The sequence below is a fragment of the Osmerus eperlanus genome, chromosome 9, assembly GCF_963692335.1.
Source record: "Osmerus eperlanus chromosome 9, fOsmEpe2.1, whole genome shotgun sequence".
NCBI classification, from domain to species: domain Eukaryota; kingdom Metazoa; phylum Chordata; class Actinopteri; order Osmeriformes; family Osmeridae; genus Osmerus; species Osmerus eperlanus.
Window position 1 is genome coordinate 17298196 of NC_085026.1, and position 16800 is coordinate 17314995.

The 16800-nt window shown below is 45.9% G+C and overlaps 2 protein-coding genes across 6 annotated transcripts in view; one reads left to right on the top strand and one right to left on the bottom strand.

Moving 5' to 3' along the window:
* Window positions 1–3: 3 nt before the first annotated feature.
* On the bottom strand, window positions 4–3790 carry erg28 (ergosterol biosynthesis 28 homolog). Of its 2 annotated transcripts, none has more exons than XM_062470082.1 (5): window positions 3621–3790; window positions 3270–3424; window positions 3082–3172; window positions 2820–2938; window positions 4–695 (listed from the first exon to the last, which is right to left on the bottom strand). In XM_062470082.1, the coding sequence occupies exons 2-5, from the start codon at window positions 3400–3402 to the stop codon at window positions 607–609; spliced, it is 432 nt and encodes a 143-aa protein (XP_062326066.1). In that variant the 5' UTR covers window positions 3403–3424; window positions 3621–3790; the 3' UTR covers window positions 4–606. The 2 variants fall into 2 exon arrangements, with proteins under 2 accessions (XP_062326066.1, XP_062326067.1); XM_062470083.1 differs by lacking the exon at window positions 3621–3790 and adding an exon at window positions 3524–3614.
* Window positions 3791–4376: 586 nt separating this feature from the next.
* ttll5 (tubulin tyrosine ligase-like family, member 5) overlaps window positions 4377–16800 on the top strand; it is a 55675-nt gene continuing 43251 nt past the window's right edge. For all 4 annotated transcript variants that reach the window (XM_062469915.1, XM_062469918.1, XM_062469916.1 and 1 more), the window contains exons 1-12: window positions 4377–4544; window positions 5007–5166; window positions 6570–6676; window positions 6798–6880; window positions 7809–7915; window positions 8194–8324; window positions 8476–8558; window positions 9222–9291; window positions 9592–9676; window positions 10901–11002; window positions 11279–11370; window positions 11566–11673. In XM_062469915.1, coding sequence (XP_062325899.1) covers window positions 5108–5166; window positions 6570–6676; window positions 6798–6880; window positions 7809–7915; window positions 8194–8324; window positions 8476–8558; window positions 9222–9291; window positions 9592–9676; window positions 10901–11002; window positions 11279–11370; window positions 11566–11673 — 1027 coding nt within the window. In that variant the 5' untranslated portion in view covers window positions 4377–4544; window positions 5007–5107. The remainder of the gene's footprint in view (window positions 4545–5006; window positions 5167–6569; window positions 6677–6797; window positions 6881–7808; window positions 7916–8193; window positions 8325–8475; window positions 8559–9221; window positions 9292–9591; window positions 9677–10900; window positions 11003–11278; window positions 11371–11565; window positions 11674–16800) is intronic.

Genomic DNA, 16800 nt, shown 5'->3' on the forward strand with positions numbered 1-16800 from the left:
AAATGTTCTCTATTCGGTTTATTCACAAACATCTCACAGCACACCTCATTCAGCAGTTTGTCACCATAGAAGGCAACATGTCCTCCACTCTACTGTAAGTGCTCAGCACACACACACTAAGATATTATGACTGTGATCCAGACATAACATGTCAAACAAAAACTACCAATTTGTCAATCATACTAGACACTATTTTTGAAGTGGGAAAAGTCCCAACTGCACAAAAATGACAGTTAAAAATGTCCATGATTGCATCATCTACTCAAATGATGCCATAGTTTACAGCACACATCTCCCAAACAAGCTCATAAAATACATCCACACATTAATAATATACAACATTAAATAATTACAACCGCAGAATTATAAGTAAGCAAATATCAACTGTTATTCCTGTCATTGCAGATGTCAAAATTATATAATATTTAAAAACTAAGTATTCTACAGAAAACAATACCATAACATACCAAGAAAAGAAAAAAGCAGGCCTGGCCAGATGTAAACAAGTTTAGTTGCACTTCTTCAGTCGTTACCTGTGACAAGAAGCAGCAGTAGTTTAACCAACAGCGCCCCCTGGTGGTGAGAAGGGAGACGCACCATGCCGAGTCAGTTCCTCTTCTTCTGTCGCGACCCGACTTCTTCCTGAGGCTCTGAGATACACTGGAAACCAATCAGCATTCCCACGATAGAGAAACCTGATGCCACAGGAAAAGTATGGAAGCAAATCGTTACCAAAATTCAAATGCAAATGCATTTCCAGAAATGCATTTGCATTTTAAGAATGTGGCTGCATTATTTGACTCATAAATGAAATTAGTAATCAATCATCCTCATCATCAGGCCCGCGGAGAAGGAGAGAATCAGGTCATTTTTCAGAATAAAACGTCTTTCAGACTCTGATAATCAATTAAAAGGAAATAATGTTATTAATTATTTTTTGTGCGGGCCGGTACAAAATGACCCACGGACCGGTACCGGTCCGCGGACCGGTGGGCACCGGTTGGGGAACGCTGCTCTAAAGACCCGGCAATTCAATCAATTTCCCGGCACATTTGCAATGTAATGCAATGCAGATGTGCACACCACCCCCTACCGAACAAGATGGGTAGCTCGGTCAGCAGGGAGCTGAAGAAAAGCAGCTACTGACGTCACTCTGCTGCGCCGCTCAGAATGCTTTTTCGTTCATTTTGCATTTCTGCAAATGCATTTGAATTTGAATTGTGGTCACGATTTTGCAGACACGTTCTTAAAATGAAAATGCATTTCTGGAAATGCATTTGAATTTGAATTGTGGTCACGATTTTTCAGACACGTTTTTAAAATGAAAATGCATTTCTGGAAATGCATTTGCATTTGAATTTTGGTAACGATTTGCTTCCATAGAAAAGGGGAGAATATTTTCATCATGCAATATGCAACAAGAGGACATACTTTCTGGGGAAATTAGGGCATTCTTTTAATTTTTACTGTATCACCAAAAAAGTTTGGGTTGAAAGAATATTTTCGGAAAAATGTTTAGGAATGTAAAAAAAAAAAAAAAACATTTTTGATTTTCTTTCAAAAAAAGGTTTTGTTTTGAAGAAATGTTTTCTAAAAAGGTTTTGAAAATATATTTTCTAAAAAGATTTTGAAAATATATTTTCTAAAAAGGTTTTGAAAATATATTTTCTAAAAAGTTTCGAAAGGTTGAAAAACAATTATTTCAAAAATAGCTTTGCATCATTGATGAGTACTTGATGAGGACTACTAAAGTCTACTGTACTCGTTTGTACTCTGCTCTGCTTCTCTGTTCGCCTCTCCCACTCTCATCTCTTTTCACTGTGTGTGTGGAAAAACGGTATGTTAAAAAAAAAAAAAAAAATTCAAAAGTTTTTTTTTAAGGGAACGTTATGGATGAGACAGAGCTGTAGTTTTTATATTTTCAACATGAATTATAGGTCGAAAATTGAATGAACGAGCACTTATTTCTTTTCTATTTCTTACAGGGTGTGTCGTTGTTGCCCATAACGCTAGCATTCTGCTAATGAATGCTGATTGGTTAGTGAAGGACTGACTACGACCAGAGATCGTGCTTGATGGCATCCGAAGCAGAATCAGAATGTCAGAGCATTAGCAACATTAGCAACAACATTAGCAACCCAAAACTCTTTCTAGCATGTGTATTGACAGGGAGAGCCTAACCTATCAGCTGTATTGTCGATAGCTCGAGAGAAAAAAGGAAGTGACCAGAGCTTGCTGTAAAACATTAGGTGCATTTGACTTCATGAAGCGCCGGCGGCGCCTGCCGCCGCCTGCAGCCCGGCTGACTTGAAGCAGCCAATGGCATTCTCAGATTCAAGGCAGCCGGCTGTCGGCGCCTGCAGCCGGCTGTCGGCGCCTGCAGCCGGCTGTCGGCGCCTGCAGCCGGCTGTCGGCGCCTGCAGCCGGCTGTCGGCGCCTGCAGCCGGCTGTCGGCGCCTGCAGCCGGCTGTCGGCGCCTGCAGCCGGCTGTCGGCGCCTGCAGCCGGCTGTCGGCGCCTGCAGGCGCCGAGAGTGGAACTGCAACCAGTTCAGAACCCGGAAGTTTCCCGAGAGTGGCAGTTCTCTCTATATTAGACATTCTCTGGTATTAGCTAGTAACTAACTGGTTGGTAGCTGGCTAACAGCCGGTACATGCGGTGCTGTGGAGAACTGGATCACAGGTTTGTGACGTTTGTGACTGAGACTAGCTAGTTACCGTAGCCAACGCTAATAAACAGAAGATTTTACAGGGCCTTCATTATGGCGTTTTACAAGTTAGTACAACATTGCACAATGTGGGACACTGGAAGGGTACTCACTAGCCACAATGAGAGGTGCCATCACACCAATAGTCAGAGGTGCCGTTTTGTAGATGAAGGCTTCAGACAGAAAGTGTCCCAGAGCCAGGACAAATGTCCCCAGGGTGATGTTATAGAGCCTGTAGGAGGAGGATGGACACACAACTAAGAATTCACGAGCTCTATCAACCTCAGCATCACACAGCACATGGAACTGTTTAATGTATTGATAGTAAGTCATCAGTCAGAGTTGAGTTGAAAGGATCAATGCAGGCATTCTTACGTTTTATTCTGGATGTCTATTGCACAGGCACAGCGGATAATAGATGACAACAATGTCCAGATCCCAAACGTCCGTGCTTGGAGACCATTTACTGCAAGAAATTATAAATCATTTACAGGATATCATAACAAAAATGCAATTCCAATTGTTTTTGACCAAATTGTTAATACTAGCGGTGCTATACTCACCAAATTCCGGTGTTCCTGTGTATAGTTTCTCAGATAGAAAGCTATGATCTCTAAAACTCTGGACTGTGTTTCCCATTGCAATGACAGACACCATCACTAGCCAACTCCGCAGCACATTCAGAAACCGACCCATCTCTGCCTTTAGCGGGCTGCACCTAAAGCAGACACAACGTGAACAGTGTGACGAAGAAAACGTCTGGGAAACATTGGTTAACAGTAAAAATGACATCGCCTGAGACCAACTGGCCTACTACCTGTATGGTCCGGTACAGTTTGCGTTCTGCAATTAATAGCGATCCAATGTTTTTCACCAATGCTCGCTCGTGCAACTAGCGCGAGTCTCTATGCTACCAACGAATATGCGTCTGGCAAGTTACAAGAAGGTCATACCGTTGTACAAAAGAACAGCAATAAACCCAGCAAACCCAATAAATAACCCTTAAACATATGTATATGAACAGAAGATGTCATGGGCCAAATATTCGGCCAATGAGATAACTAAAAACATGGCGTCATCCAATCGGCCCATTCATTTTCAGAGTGTTATTCGTTTAGGCTCTATTTTGTGCCCCGCGGTGAACTGTGTGCACTGTGTTGGTTTGGAATGTTAACTACTTAGCGCTACTTTTTATTGTAATCTATCTACATGCTTCTGTGCGTGAACAATATGGTTTATTGAATGCAATCAGCCAGCATATTTGTCTTTGACTTGAGGAGGACACAGCCCATTTTGACCATTAAATCCATTCTCAAGCAAAACAAGCGTATCATGTGTGGTGGGGATGGTCTCGTGGTAGAAGGTTCCGCCTTTTTTCAGTTATTCAACCAATGCAATATTGAGTTGTGCTGTGGTTGGTTCGACTCGGTTTATATCCCAGCACCTGCCGAAGCAGTGGGGATGATATGGGGTGGATTTCACTTATCTGCACATTTCTATCTTAATTGCCATTTCATATGCTCATTAACATGAATTAATTAGACTTATTATGGTTGAACCTTTTTAGTGTCTGTTGATGACTTCGTAACAGTAAGAAATAAAACCCAATGTACTTACAGAAATGTGATGGTTCACACAGTGCGCATGCTCATTCGGTTGCCAGTCAGTTGTTGTAGTAACCAGAACAGCAGCTACAAGAAGATAACGCCAGTTAGCTAGACTAGAGCTAACTGGCTAATAATGTTCTCTAGCTACAAGATCAGCTTGTCATTTAGCTAGCAATGGTATTCTAGCTATTAGGTCTTCTAACTACCAGCATTCAATGTTGGCATGTTTCGGTATGTTTTGGATCAGCCGCACTGTTGTCAATTACTTGTCAAGTGATTGACATTTTGCTTCAAGAATCAGTTTAGTCTACAGTACTTGCTAGGTAGGTTACTACAGTACTGGTAGCTTACACAGACTAGCAGGCTAACACAGTACAAGCCCATCTACAGTATCCAGTGCTGGCGCGTTAAATCGTAGAGGAAGTAGCTCGCTAGAGTTAGCTATTAACAATTATAATGAAAAGTAGCTAGAACTGTCTATTCTCTATAATGTCTGGTTGATTATTAGCTAGCCGAATAGTACAGTAGCTAACTATATTTGTTCAATATCATCGAACATACTAACCAACTTGAGTCAGTCTTTTTTAACCAGGTGATGAGCATAAGCAGATAAACTATAGCTAGCTATAGCATGTGAATGCTATTAAGGGTTCTGCTCGATTATGTACTGTGTGTGTTTTATCGACTTGACAGGAGCCGACGTTGGAGGCCGAAGATGTCTCCAGATATAACTTCAGCAAGCTGACTGAAAGCAGGTTTCATCAGGTGTGCCTTCCCCCCTCACTGTGGAGGAAATGCCAGCTGTGATCCAGGCCAAAGAGGATTCGGAGTCTTCCTCGGAGGACGAGCTCGAGTACGTGGCTCTAATGATTACGTTTGTAATTAAGCGTATTACTCGATTCCAAAGGGAACTCAACACAGGAAAAACATTGAATTTATCCCCCTGGGATGTTAGCTAATGGATCACACAGCATCCAGCTAGTATAGGCTAGATTATACCGCTATTTCTAATTTGACTATATACATCCAGCATGGTTATGCTATTCTTAGACTATCGTCTGGTATTTTCGGAGCATTGATAAATAAACTTGTTTAAGGTTACAGAGAAACCCCCATCACATTGATCTTAACCAGACTTAAATTAATCATCTGTATTTGGTATACACTTTTTAAGAGGCAAAACGAAGACATAGCTGAACATTTTCCATCAAGTTTAGTAAACTAAGAAGTAACTGATGAAGAACGTTATGTTTGTTTCTTCCCTCCCTTGTCCCAAAGTATCCCTGGTTATTTTAACTACAAGCTTTGACCTCCAGTTGACTGTCACAGGGAGGTCTTCAGCAGGCTGAAGGGTTTTTCTTGTGGACAAGCGGCCTGGACAGTATAACCACGAGATCTCCTTAAAACTCCCTATTCTCTGGACTAGAGACTCACAGGCTACTCTCTAACATCTACACTGTAGTATCTTTATTTGAAATGGGTTTGATTTATTCTTATAACTGCCTCCACTCCTAAATAATTTCATATTTGGCTACCTCACATTAAATGTGTTTGCTGTTATACCGTCCTGTTCATTCTACCCTGAGCCCTTATTTTACAAAGCACATTTACAACAACCGTGCTGGTCTCTCTCTACTATGTTTCTGGTTGGTTCTGTAGTCTACGTGAAACAGTAGACCATGTCTAACAAGAGCCGCTCTGCTGTTGGACATGTCTGGATATATGAGCCAGGAGAGCATCTATTGTTTACATGCCTCCCCACCTCGCCCATCCTTATCCAGAATGGTCACGTCTGATAGAGTTCTGCTCCATCAGCACGCCATCTTATCTACTCTACAGCTCCAGATAGGCGGGCTGTGTCTGGCTCTATCAGATATTCTGAGTGCAGTTTTACCATGGCGGTTGCCAGTTGACGGGTTTGTTATTGAATCCTGTGTGACTGTGTGTGGTTCGACCTGTATCTTCTCTGCTGGAGTAAACATCTTGACTGAATGCATTCCTCTAAACTGAGGTAAGCTCACCATGTAGTATTATGCAGGACTTTAAACTAATCCAAAACGAGTCCTCAAAATGGATGTTGTTTTTTTATTTCCCTGATGGGGCTTTCCAAGCAGGGCCCCCTTTTTTATGATTTATGTTTCAATTGACTTTGTTTGGTTTCACTGGAGCAGAAAGACAAAAGTCAGAGAAGATATTTTACTCCCTATTTATTTATGACACACTGTTATTTATCATTCTCTGTGTTTACATCTTCAGGGACCATCTTTGCATTGCATGGAGTGGCTGTAGCAGGAAAATACCAGTTGTGGTCTTCTATGCGGAAGCCATAGTCTCTAAAGATGTCAACATGCGCTCTATTGGAGGTACTTCTGTCAGTCATGTATCCACTACTAAACAATGCTGAATTAAAGTGTTCAGGTGAAATGTTCTACCATCCTCCCAGTGCTGAGATAGTCATGTAATAAAGTTATTGTCTTATTGCAGAACAGTACAACCTGGGTTTTAAGATCGTACGGACAGAGAGTCGCCTGGTACGCGGTATACTGACCAATCATGGCTTCCATGAGGTAACATTTAATCACAACGTAGTTATTTAGCAGATGCTGTTATCTAAAGTGACAGATTGTACATGGTAGGGGATTTGAACCAGCAACCTCATGATCCGTGGCTAAGTGCTCTAACCACTGACCCATACTTTCCCTACAGAATAATTCCATACAGGTTTGTAGAATACAAGCCTTTTAGTACAGTACAGTCTTGATTGAGCATAGAATTACTTCTCAGTCTGGTTCTCTGGCAGTCTAGAATGTGGGATGGGTCATACTAATGCTGCTTCCAAGCCTGGGAATGCACCCATGAATCAGAGAGTTGGCCATCAGAGGCGTTAATTATATTTCACAAGGGAGCCCACTCACCATTATCGCTCCATCCACGCACGTACTATTAATTCCCTTTTCATTTCACTTCAATGCCTCTTGACTCCCAGTAAACCCATCATCAAAGGTGGACTGGTGTCTGCCACCGCCTCTCCTGAGCCAGAGTTTAATAGCCCCGTATTGCTAACATCTGTCTTTCTCATAGCCGCGAGAGAAAGGCTGTGGCAAACTTGCTTCTTCTTCTCAAAGAGCGCAGAGTGATAGAGATAAAACAAAGCATGTGTAAAATACTGTCACAGTGAGGGAAATAGCTGGTCATCGCTTTGATATCAATGAAAGAGCGAGGCTTGAGTTTTGTGATATGAGCCCCAGGTTTACTCTAACATAACTGCACATGGGAGATCAGATGTTTTAAACTGATTCTGAGGACTTTCTGTGGAGACTGGAAAGTATGTTTGACACCAGTGTACCTATAACACTATATATTTTGAGTTCTCTATATTATTTTAATCGGCAACAAAAGAAATACTTCATGCATTTCGATTTATCTTCAAGCTAGTATCTTGTGTTAACACTTTAGTGTTACGCTGTGGACCTGAAGGAAATGTTTGTTTTCTAGGTCCATCCAAACAGTAATGACTTCAACCTCATGTGGACAGGGTCCCACCTTAAGCCTTACCTGCTACGCAGCCTTCAAGACTTCCAGAAGGTTAACCACTTCCCCAGGTACGACGCTGTGAATCATCTGCGGTACATTTGCAGAAGTTCAAAACCGCTCAGCCATTTTAAAGCCTCTGAAATCAGCTATGTGTATGTTGGCTTCCTCAGCAAAGTACATTTAGTTTGGAACTGGGCCGTCTTAAAACATGAAATGAATCAAACTGTCATGCAGGAGGAGTCTTGTTGCTATTGTGTTTGTACAAGGTCTTATTTCTCTCAGCATCCAAACTGTGTAGAACGCAAGCATGTCAAGCGTAAAGGTCAATTCCCTCGTGCATTTCCAGGTCATATGAACTGACTCGCAAAGACCGACTGTATAAAAACATCCAGCGGATGCAGCAAGCTCACGGCTTCAAAAACTTCCACATCGTTCCTCAGACGTTTGTGCTTCCCTCAGAGTACCAGGAATTCTGCTGTAAGTTCATTCCCTACTGTTTGGTCCACCATGGGTCCACTAACATCTGTTTACTCTCACGGTTCACTGTTAATGTAAACACAAGAAGCCACTACTGATGTCCGGTTACCTCTCTCACTGGGTCTTCGTCTTGTTCTGCCTCATTCTTCAGGTTCTTTTACCAGGGACAAGGGTCCCTGGATCATCAAGCCTGTTGCTTCCTCCAGAGGCCGTGGCATCTACCTGGTCAGCAATGTAAGGAACAAACCTCAGATATACAACTGTCCAACATTACTGCTTGTAGACACACAGGACTGATACTGTAAGTGTATTCCAAACCTCACAGGGTTAGCTTGTGACCTGAGGAAACCTTGTTGTAAGTGAAACAATCTGGGCAGTTGCTTGTTGGGGGTGGCGCAGTAGAACTCCTTTGATAATAAGCATGAAACAGTGTGTGTCATAGACATTAAGCATTGTCGAGTAAATCACACACTTCAAGGGTTTGGCTTTGGATATTTTCCACAAGGTTCCCTGTCTTGGACAACCTATCTGTGCTTTTTCCTTTCTTTCTTCTGAGGCATTTTTATAAAACAGTGGAAAGAATGTCAGGGTGATATTTGGATGAGAAGGACATTCATTTCTTGGGTTTTCTCTGAACGTGAGCCAGCCTTGAGGTCAGCTGCTCCTCCCATCTACTCAGCTTCTCCACCTGCTCCGCATTTTAGCCTCATAAATGACCCAGCTCCTTCACAGCATCAGGCTTCCAGACCCAAATCAGGCTGCGGACAGGCCTAGTCCATCAGAGAGCAGAGGTTACAGTTTCATTGAAGATGTGTGTTTCTCCCAGGTGCACAGAGCATGAGCAGCTAGGTTGTTTGCTCTGTAACGTGGCCTAATACCTTCTATTGTTATCTGCAGCCAAACCAGATTCCTCTGGATGAGAATATCTTGGTGTCTCGCTACATTAACAACCCTCTACTGATAGATGGTGAGTTATTACCCCTCAGGCCAGGAGCTGCTCTCCACTGACCACATGGTACATCAGTTTAAGGGTTGTTTGTTGGGATGTGGCTAGTAGTTGATCATGATGAATTAAAAATGTATTCTCCATAATGACTTTCTCGCTCTAATGCCAGCCACTGTGCTTATGTATGAAGGAGATCAAGATCACATAATATAAAAATACTAAACTATACTACACTTTACAAAACAGCACATCACAGTACAGTATGGTACAGTATGGTACAGTATGGTGAGTGATCTTGTTCCGCTGGTGCTTTTGTTCCAGACTTCAAGTTTGACGTGCGTCTGTATGTACTGGTGACGTCCTACGACCCCTTGGCGATCTACCTGTACGAGGAGGGCCTGACCAGGTGAGCTGGGGGCAGGGCCTGACCAGGTGAGCTGGGGGCAGGGCCTGAACAGGTGAGCTGAGGGAGGGGCCTGACCAGGTAAACTGGGGGCAGGGCCTGACCAGGTGAGCTGGGGGCAGGGCCTGAACAGGTGAGCTGGGGGAGGGGCCTGACCAGGTGAGCTGGGGGCAGGGCCTGACCAGGTGAGCTGGGGGCAGGGCCTGACCTGGGCTGCGTTTCCCGAAAGCTTCGTAAGTCTAAGTTGATCGTAGAATCCATCGTACAACGAATCTTAGTTTTACGGGCCGTTCCCAAAGACACCGTAAAGTGTTTCTTGAAAATTCGTAGCTCTTGAAATCGCATAGATTAGCCTACTCCTTACGAGCATGTTTGGGAAACGCACGTAAGAAATATCGATGGTTTCGTTATTTTGCTCGATCGTTGCTACGATCCATTGTTATCGGGAAACGCACCCCTGGTGAGCTGGGGGCAGGGCCTGATCAGGTGAGCTGGGGCAGGGCTCATGTCACGGTGTGTACGTATGCTTAACAAGATCTTGCTTGGACATTTCATTAGCATGGGATCGCACCAGTAGCGTAGCAGGTTTAACAGCTCAAGCTGAGCACCAGAAGAGGGCGCTCTTCGCTCTGGGCTCAGCCACCCAAGCTAGGGTTTGGTGGTGGATTCAAGCGCAGCTTTCCATTGTCTCAGCGGTAAGAGCGTGTCTGCGCTTGGGACTGACGGATGTTTCTGCTGGACAGAATGACTGTTTAGTTGACCTCTGCTGGATAATAAGCTGTGAGCCTAAACAAACTCCCAACCTGCTCCCTCTCCTGACGCCCCTTTTAGTGGAGGACAGGTACTCCCTGTGGTACATGCCAAGGAATTCACTTTACATGTGGTGTCCATTCCTGTTAAATACAGATGCCCAAAACATGCCCCAGGGTCAGCCTCATGCGTATGCACGGCAGGTACCGTGTCTCACACGTGTCGTTGTTGTGACGTTCTCGTGTTGTAAAGCATTTACATTTACATTTAGTCATTTAGTCATTTAGCAGACGCTCTTATCCAGAGCGACTTACAGTAAGTACAGGGACATTCCCCCTGAGGCAAGTAGGGTGAAGGACACAACGTCAGTTGGCATGACCGGGAATCGAACTGGCAACCTTCGGATTACTAGCCCGATTCCCTCACCGCTCAGCCACCTGACTCTCCTGACTCAAAGCAAGTGTGTCATTCCCACAGGTTTGCCACGGTGAAGTACGACCGCGCCGCCAAGAACATCAAGAACCAGTTCATGCACCTCACCAACTACAGCGTCAACAAGAAGAGCCATGCCTACGTCAGGTGAGCAGGGACAGACTGCAGCTGCTCTCCACCTCCCCCGCAGTCATTCTTTCGGGTTCTCTCCAGATGAAAGGCTGTCTGTTGGTCTAGTAATGAAAGGTGAAACAGATTCATCCCTTGATTGGTGATTGGGGCTTTTGTATTGTCCTTGTGGAATGCCAGATGAACTCTGTTGTTGTTTCTGTGGGTCAGAGCTGGGGCAGTGTCGCAGGGACCTCATTCGCCAGGTTGCCGTGGGATGAAGCCAGACCCTGAATGCCTTTTGTTCTTTTTCAGTTGCGATGACCCTGAAGTGGAGGATTATGGGAACAAGTGGAGCATGAGCGCGATGCTGAGGTATTTGAAGCAGGAGGGGAAAGACACCACAGGTGAATACAAGCGCTTGTTCTCCCTCTAGCCCAGTGAGCATCAATAATATCGTCACTTCTGTCTTAGCAAAAACAAACGTGTAGAGTGTACCCCTCTGTGTGTGTCTGGGTACAGACAATGTGCTCTTTGTATGAAGTGGTGTTTTCCAGGAGGAGATCCTGACCTCTGACCTCGGTGTGCTCTGTGTGTTGTAGTGCTGATGAGCCAGGTAGAAGATCTCATCATCAAAGCTGTGCTGAGCGCCGAGCTGCAGATAGCCACCGCCTGCAAGATGTTTGTTCCCCACAAGACCAACTGCTTCGGTACGACCTCCCCTCTCTCCACAGTGGCTGTGCAGCCGGCTCGTTCAGCGTGGTACAGGCTTCCTGCTGCAGGCCTCGGCTGTTCTATGGCTGGCTGGCTGCTTCAGAGCGCCTGGTGTTGACTGAGGCAGGACTGCTTCCTTTTCTCCTCTGCCTCTCAGGTCTGTCCGATTCAGGCTGACTGTTTTCTTGGCTGCTCCTGTGCAGCACCCGGCTCGTGTGAACTCCATTTCAGAGCCGTTACCGATGTTGGTGTTGGCACTAATTGTCAGCGTTCTCAGCTCGGTTTTGGCGGGGTTGGTACGCAGGCACGTCGGCTTAGCCTCCCCTAAGAGCCTCTCCTCCTCCCTCCTCCTCCTCCTCCGGAGCTCTCGGCTCTCTTCAACTCACTCTGTCTCCCTGGTCTTGTTCTCTTTCCTAGAGTCAGCCTTTCTCTCCCTCCAGCTCTCTCTCTCTCCCTCCAGCTCTCTCTCTCTCCCTCCAGCTCTCTCTCTCTCCCTCCAGCTCTCTCTCTCCCTCCAGCTCTCTCTCTCTCTCTCTCTCTCTCTCTCTCTCTCTCTCTCTCTCTCTCTCTCTCTCTCTCTCTCTCTCTCTCTCTCTCTCTCTCTCTCTCTCTCTCCCTCCAGCTCTCTCTCTCTCCCTCCAGCTCTCTCTCTCCCTCCAGCTCTCTCTCTCTCTCTCTCTCTCTCTCTCTCTCTCTCCAGCTCGCTCTCTCTCTCTCCCTCCCTCCAGCTCTCTCTCTCTCTCTCCTCTCTCTCTCTCTCTCTCTCTCCCTCTCCTTCCCTCCAGCTCTCTCTCCCTCCATCTCTCTCTCTTCACTTCTCTGTCCCATGTCACAGTGTACAGGTAAAAGAGAGTCCCCTGCACTTCTGACAGTTCTCTGTAGACATAACAGAGCCCCGGCTGGTGGTTGTTTGGGCTGTGGACCAGGTCACACCCACACGATCTGGCTGTCACCTGCATACAGATAGCAGGGGTGCCCTGGGTAGCGCGGGCCGGGGTGTGAACGGTAGGGGGGGGGGGTGTTTACGGGATGAGCTGGGTCTGATGTGACCCTCATGTTGCATGCACGCCAAGTGGACATGAATCAGCTCTGGACCTGATGGCACCAGATGCTGCATCCTCATGTGAGAGAGTGACAGGAAGAGGCATGAATGGGAACATTTGTTTTTCTCCCCCCCCTCTCTCTGTCTCTGTCTCTCTCTCTCTCTCTCTCTCTCTCTCTCTCTCTCTCTCTGTCTCTCTCTCTCTCTCTCTCTCTCTCTCTCTCTCTCTCTCTCTCTCTCTCTCTCTCTCTCTCTCTGTCTCTGTCTTTCTCTGTCTCTGTCTTTCTCTCTCTCTCTCTCTCTCTCTCTCTCTCTCTCTCTCTCTCTCTCTCTCTCTGTTTCTCTCTCTCTCTCTGTCTCTTTATCTCTTTATCTCTCTCACACAAAATCATGCATGCATTACCTTCAAGTAATTAGGTCTGTCTCTTTGGTACATACATTGTGGGCTGTGACGAGCATGCTCATTACTTTAGAAGAGATATCATATTACTTTTGAATGTGGTGTAATTTTGTTGTCTTCACATCGCCCCAAGCTACAGTATAATTACACTATTGCATTGACAGTGTGTCTAAGAGATTAGATTTCCAAAGACTGACAGTGACAGTTGTAGGACCACCCTCAGCTTAGCTCTCTTCTACCTCTCAAGGTGAGCCTGATGCATTGTGTGTGTGTGTGTGTGTGTGTGTGTGTGAGAGAGAGAGAGAGGAGACATGTAGGAGCCAGTGTAAAACATGAGTGCGAGAGGCCGTCCTCTGCTCCAGGGAGGCCAGGATCACTGTGTGCTTTATCTTCTCTTTAAATAAATCCGCCCCTGCTAGTCTCTCTCCTCCCCTGCTAGTCTCTCTCCTCCCCTGCTAGTCTCTCTCCTCCCCTGCTAGTCTCTCTCCTCCCCTGCAGGTCTTTCTCTTGTCCTGCAGGTCTCTCTCCTCCCCTGCTAGTCTCTCTCCTCCCCTGCTAGTCTCTCTCCTCCTCTGCTAGTCTCTCTCCCCTGCAGGTCTCTCTCCTCTCTTGCAGGTATCTCTCCTCTCTTGCAGGTCTCTCCGCCCCTGCTAGTCTCTCTCCTCCCCTGCTAGTCTCTCTCCTTCCCTTTTAGTCTCTCTCCTCTCTAGCTATTCTCTCTCTCTGCATCTCTCTCTCTGTTGCCACGCACCAATAAAAAGCCTAACACAAATAGGCTTTGAGCTGTATCGTGCTAAATAATTGTGGCTGAGGGCGGCGTATGTGCCCTTAGAACAGCAGCCATTGTTTCAATGTCTGCCATGTCTGTACTGGAGCCACGCAGCACCGCTACGCAGCACCATAAAGCACGTTGTAATCTTAATTTGCAGCAAATTATTCCCTGCTATGTTAATGTGTTTAATACAATGTTTATTGTTTTCAAATGGGACTGGTGCTTTATACAGTAAGTGCTCTGCCTGTCTAAATGGGCCGACTGTTACAAAAGCCCTTTATAACTGTCTCGTCTGATGTGGGAAGAAGTAAAAACAACATTGCTTTTTTAACTTTCCTTGGTTAGATGATTCCTGTGCGAGTGCGAGTTTGAGTGTGTGTGTGTGTGTGTGTGTGTGTGTGTGTGTGAGAGGAGAAATGCCACCCATGCTGTTCTGTTCCACGGCCTTATGATTAATGGACAGAGTTTTTACAGAGGGATGCTGATTACGAGATGTTTTGACTGAGATCTGATTAGCCAAGCCAAAGGCCCTATTTCATTACACACAAAACATTCCTCTTACTGGTCCTGTGTGCACTGAACATCTCTCATGGAGATCCTACAGCGGTTTGAGCTTTACACCACTTTCCCTGCCCAGCATTTGTCTGTCTGTCCCTTAAAATAGACGTATGGTTATTATGAATCCTTTGCAAGCTTTAACTGGGACTGCGTAGTGATTGAGGTGGACAGCTTAGTGATGGAAGTGGACAGCGTAGTGATGGAGGTGGACAGCGTAGTGATGGAGGTGGACAGCGTAGTGATGGAGGTGGACAGCGTAGTGATGGAGGTGGACAGCGTAGTGATGGAGGTGGACAGCGTAGTGATGGAGGTGGACTGCGTAGTGATGGAGGTGGACTGCGTAGTGATGGAGGTGGACTGCATAGTGATGGAGGTGGACTGCGTAGTGATGGAGGTGGACTACATCGGGTCACTGTAGGTTCCAGTCTTCAGGCGTTTGACTCTGAAGTTGTTGCTCTTTCTACAGCAGCAGAGAAACTGTTCAACATTAGTGCCTGATTTCAGATTGATGCAATGGACTTGTCATCAATGATTTTGATGATACACAGAGTTTTTGTACACAAGAGACTTGTCTCTTGCTGAGGTCAAGAGGTCATGAAGTGGGCCTCTTACAGTCCGCATATAGATATGGAACGATATGTCCAGACTCTCTGGAGACCGTAAGCAAGAAATATGTGGAAACAGCCTTACATGAGGTATGATGTTATCACCTGTTTGCCTTTCCTACTGTACCCAGTTGCTGACTGTGATTGGCCATGTAAGGAAAAGCTCTGTGCACTCTATATATGAACTTGTCTATCCATTGTATATAAGGACAGTTGTGAAGCATGTGCCTCACTCATCTGACCACTCTGTCGTGGAAAGGTCACATGATCCGAGCAGCTTGGTCACATGATCCGTGCAGCTCGTTCTAATAAACAAAGTCAACTCTTTTTCATTGTTGTGCGTCTTTCCGGCCAGCCATCTGACAGATCTCATCTTATCACTTGACTAACAGCTAAAACACATGCCAAGGAGACGCTTCATGTTGTTGTTATTGTGGGCTGATGCCCTGCATGGCCAGGGAGGGAAGATAATGGTCCTGGCGTGGTCTGTTGTGGTGAAGTTTCCAGCTGCTTTCATGAAGTAGTAAAAACACAACTTAACCCTTCTCTTGGTCGTCTTCTCTCTCGGCATTCTCTTTCTTCTCCTCCTCCTCCTTCTTCTTCTTCTTGTCCTCCCTCTCTTAATGGGCGTGTTGTGGATGTTGACTGAGTCTGTGATGGTGTTTTGCGGTCTCTCCGTGGCCACATTAACAGCTCCCCAGGCAGCGCTGAACCCGGCCTCAGAACAAACGCGCCCAGCAGCGAGCCAGCGGCTCCGGGGACTCTGGGGGCTGGAGTGGCGTCTGCTTCTAATTGGAGGAAAATGCGCGGCGCATGGAGCCTGCCTGTCGGGGACTGGCGAGGTGCAGTTTTTTCCCCCCTCGCTCCCGTTGTTGTGGTGGCACTGATGAGGAACTCCAGGCTCAAACCCTCTTATTCCAGCGCTCCCTTCCTCAAGACTTACACATTATGTTTTATGGCTCTGTGTGACTTAGTGTGTGTGTGTGTGTGTTTTATTTAAAGAGAGAGAGAGGAGGAGGAGAGATGGATCAGCCTGTGGATGGAAAAGAAAATCCCAGCGTTCTGCTTAGCAACTACTGTTTGGCTTTCTAGGTCCAGTCTTTACCCAGAGAGAGATTGGTCTTGGCCAAAGGAGAGCATTGACACATTTTGCTTAATACTACCCTAGCAAGAGTTGAGTTTTACTTTGAGTTTTTTTTTTTTTTATACTTTCAACTCTAGTGGTTGCGTGCCCTTGACGGACAGCATGGAGTTAAGTGCTTGAATGTCTGTTTTCTTTCTGAAAGGGTTTTTCATAATTGCGACTTCCTTCGTAATATCATTATCCTGCGTCCTCCCGCCCCAGTAAGTAAACCATGTGCCCTCGGGCCGGGTTAGTGTGTGAGCCGCTAGATTAAACAACCCTGGAAACTCCAACCTCTGGCCCTGTTCCAGAGCAGAGACTTTTCTTTTGAAGTGCCATTAGGATAGTTTTCCCCCTGGCTTCATGGCCAGTGCTCTGCCCCGTCACAGTAAAAGTCAGTGGTTTTCAGGGCTGTGAGCTACAGGGCAGGCCCTCCCCAGAGTGCTGGAATGAGGGAGAGGAGACCAGGTCGTCCACAGGGCTTCCAGCCCAGCAGTGACGCTGACCCAGCTGTTTACAACAGGAGAAGGTGGGGGGCGGATGAGTTTGTACACAGAGAACTCCCTGACCGCTTCGTAAAAGGCCTTTATTGTTTTGTTTTCCGCCAGGCTTGCGTTGGAGTG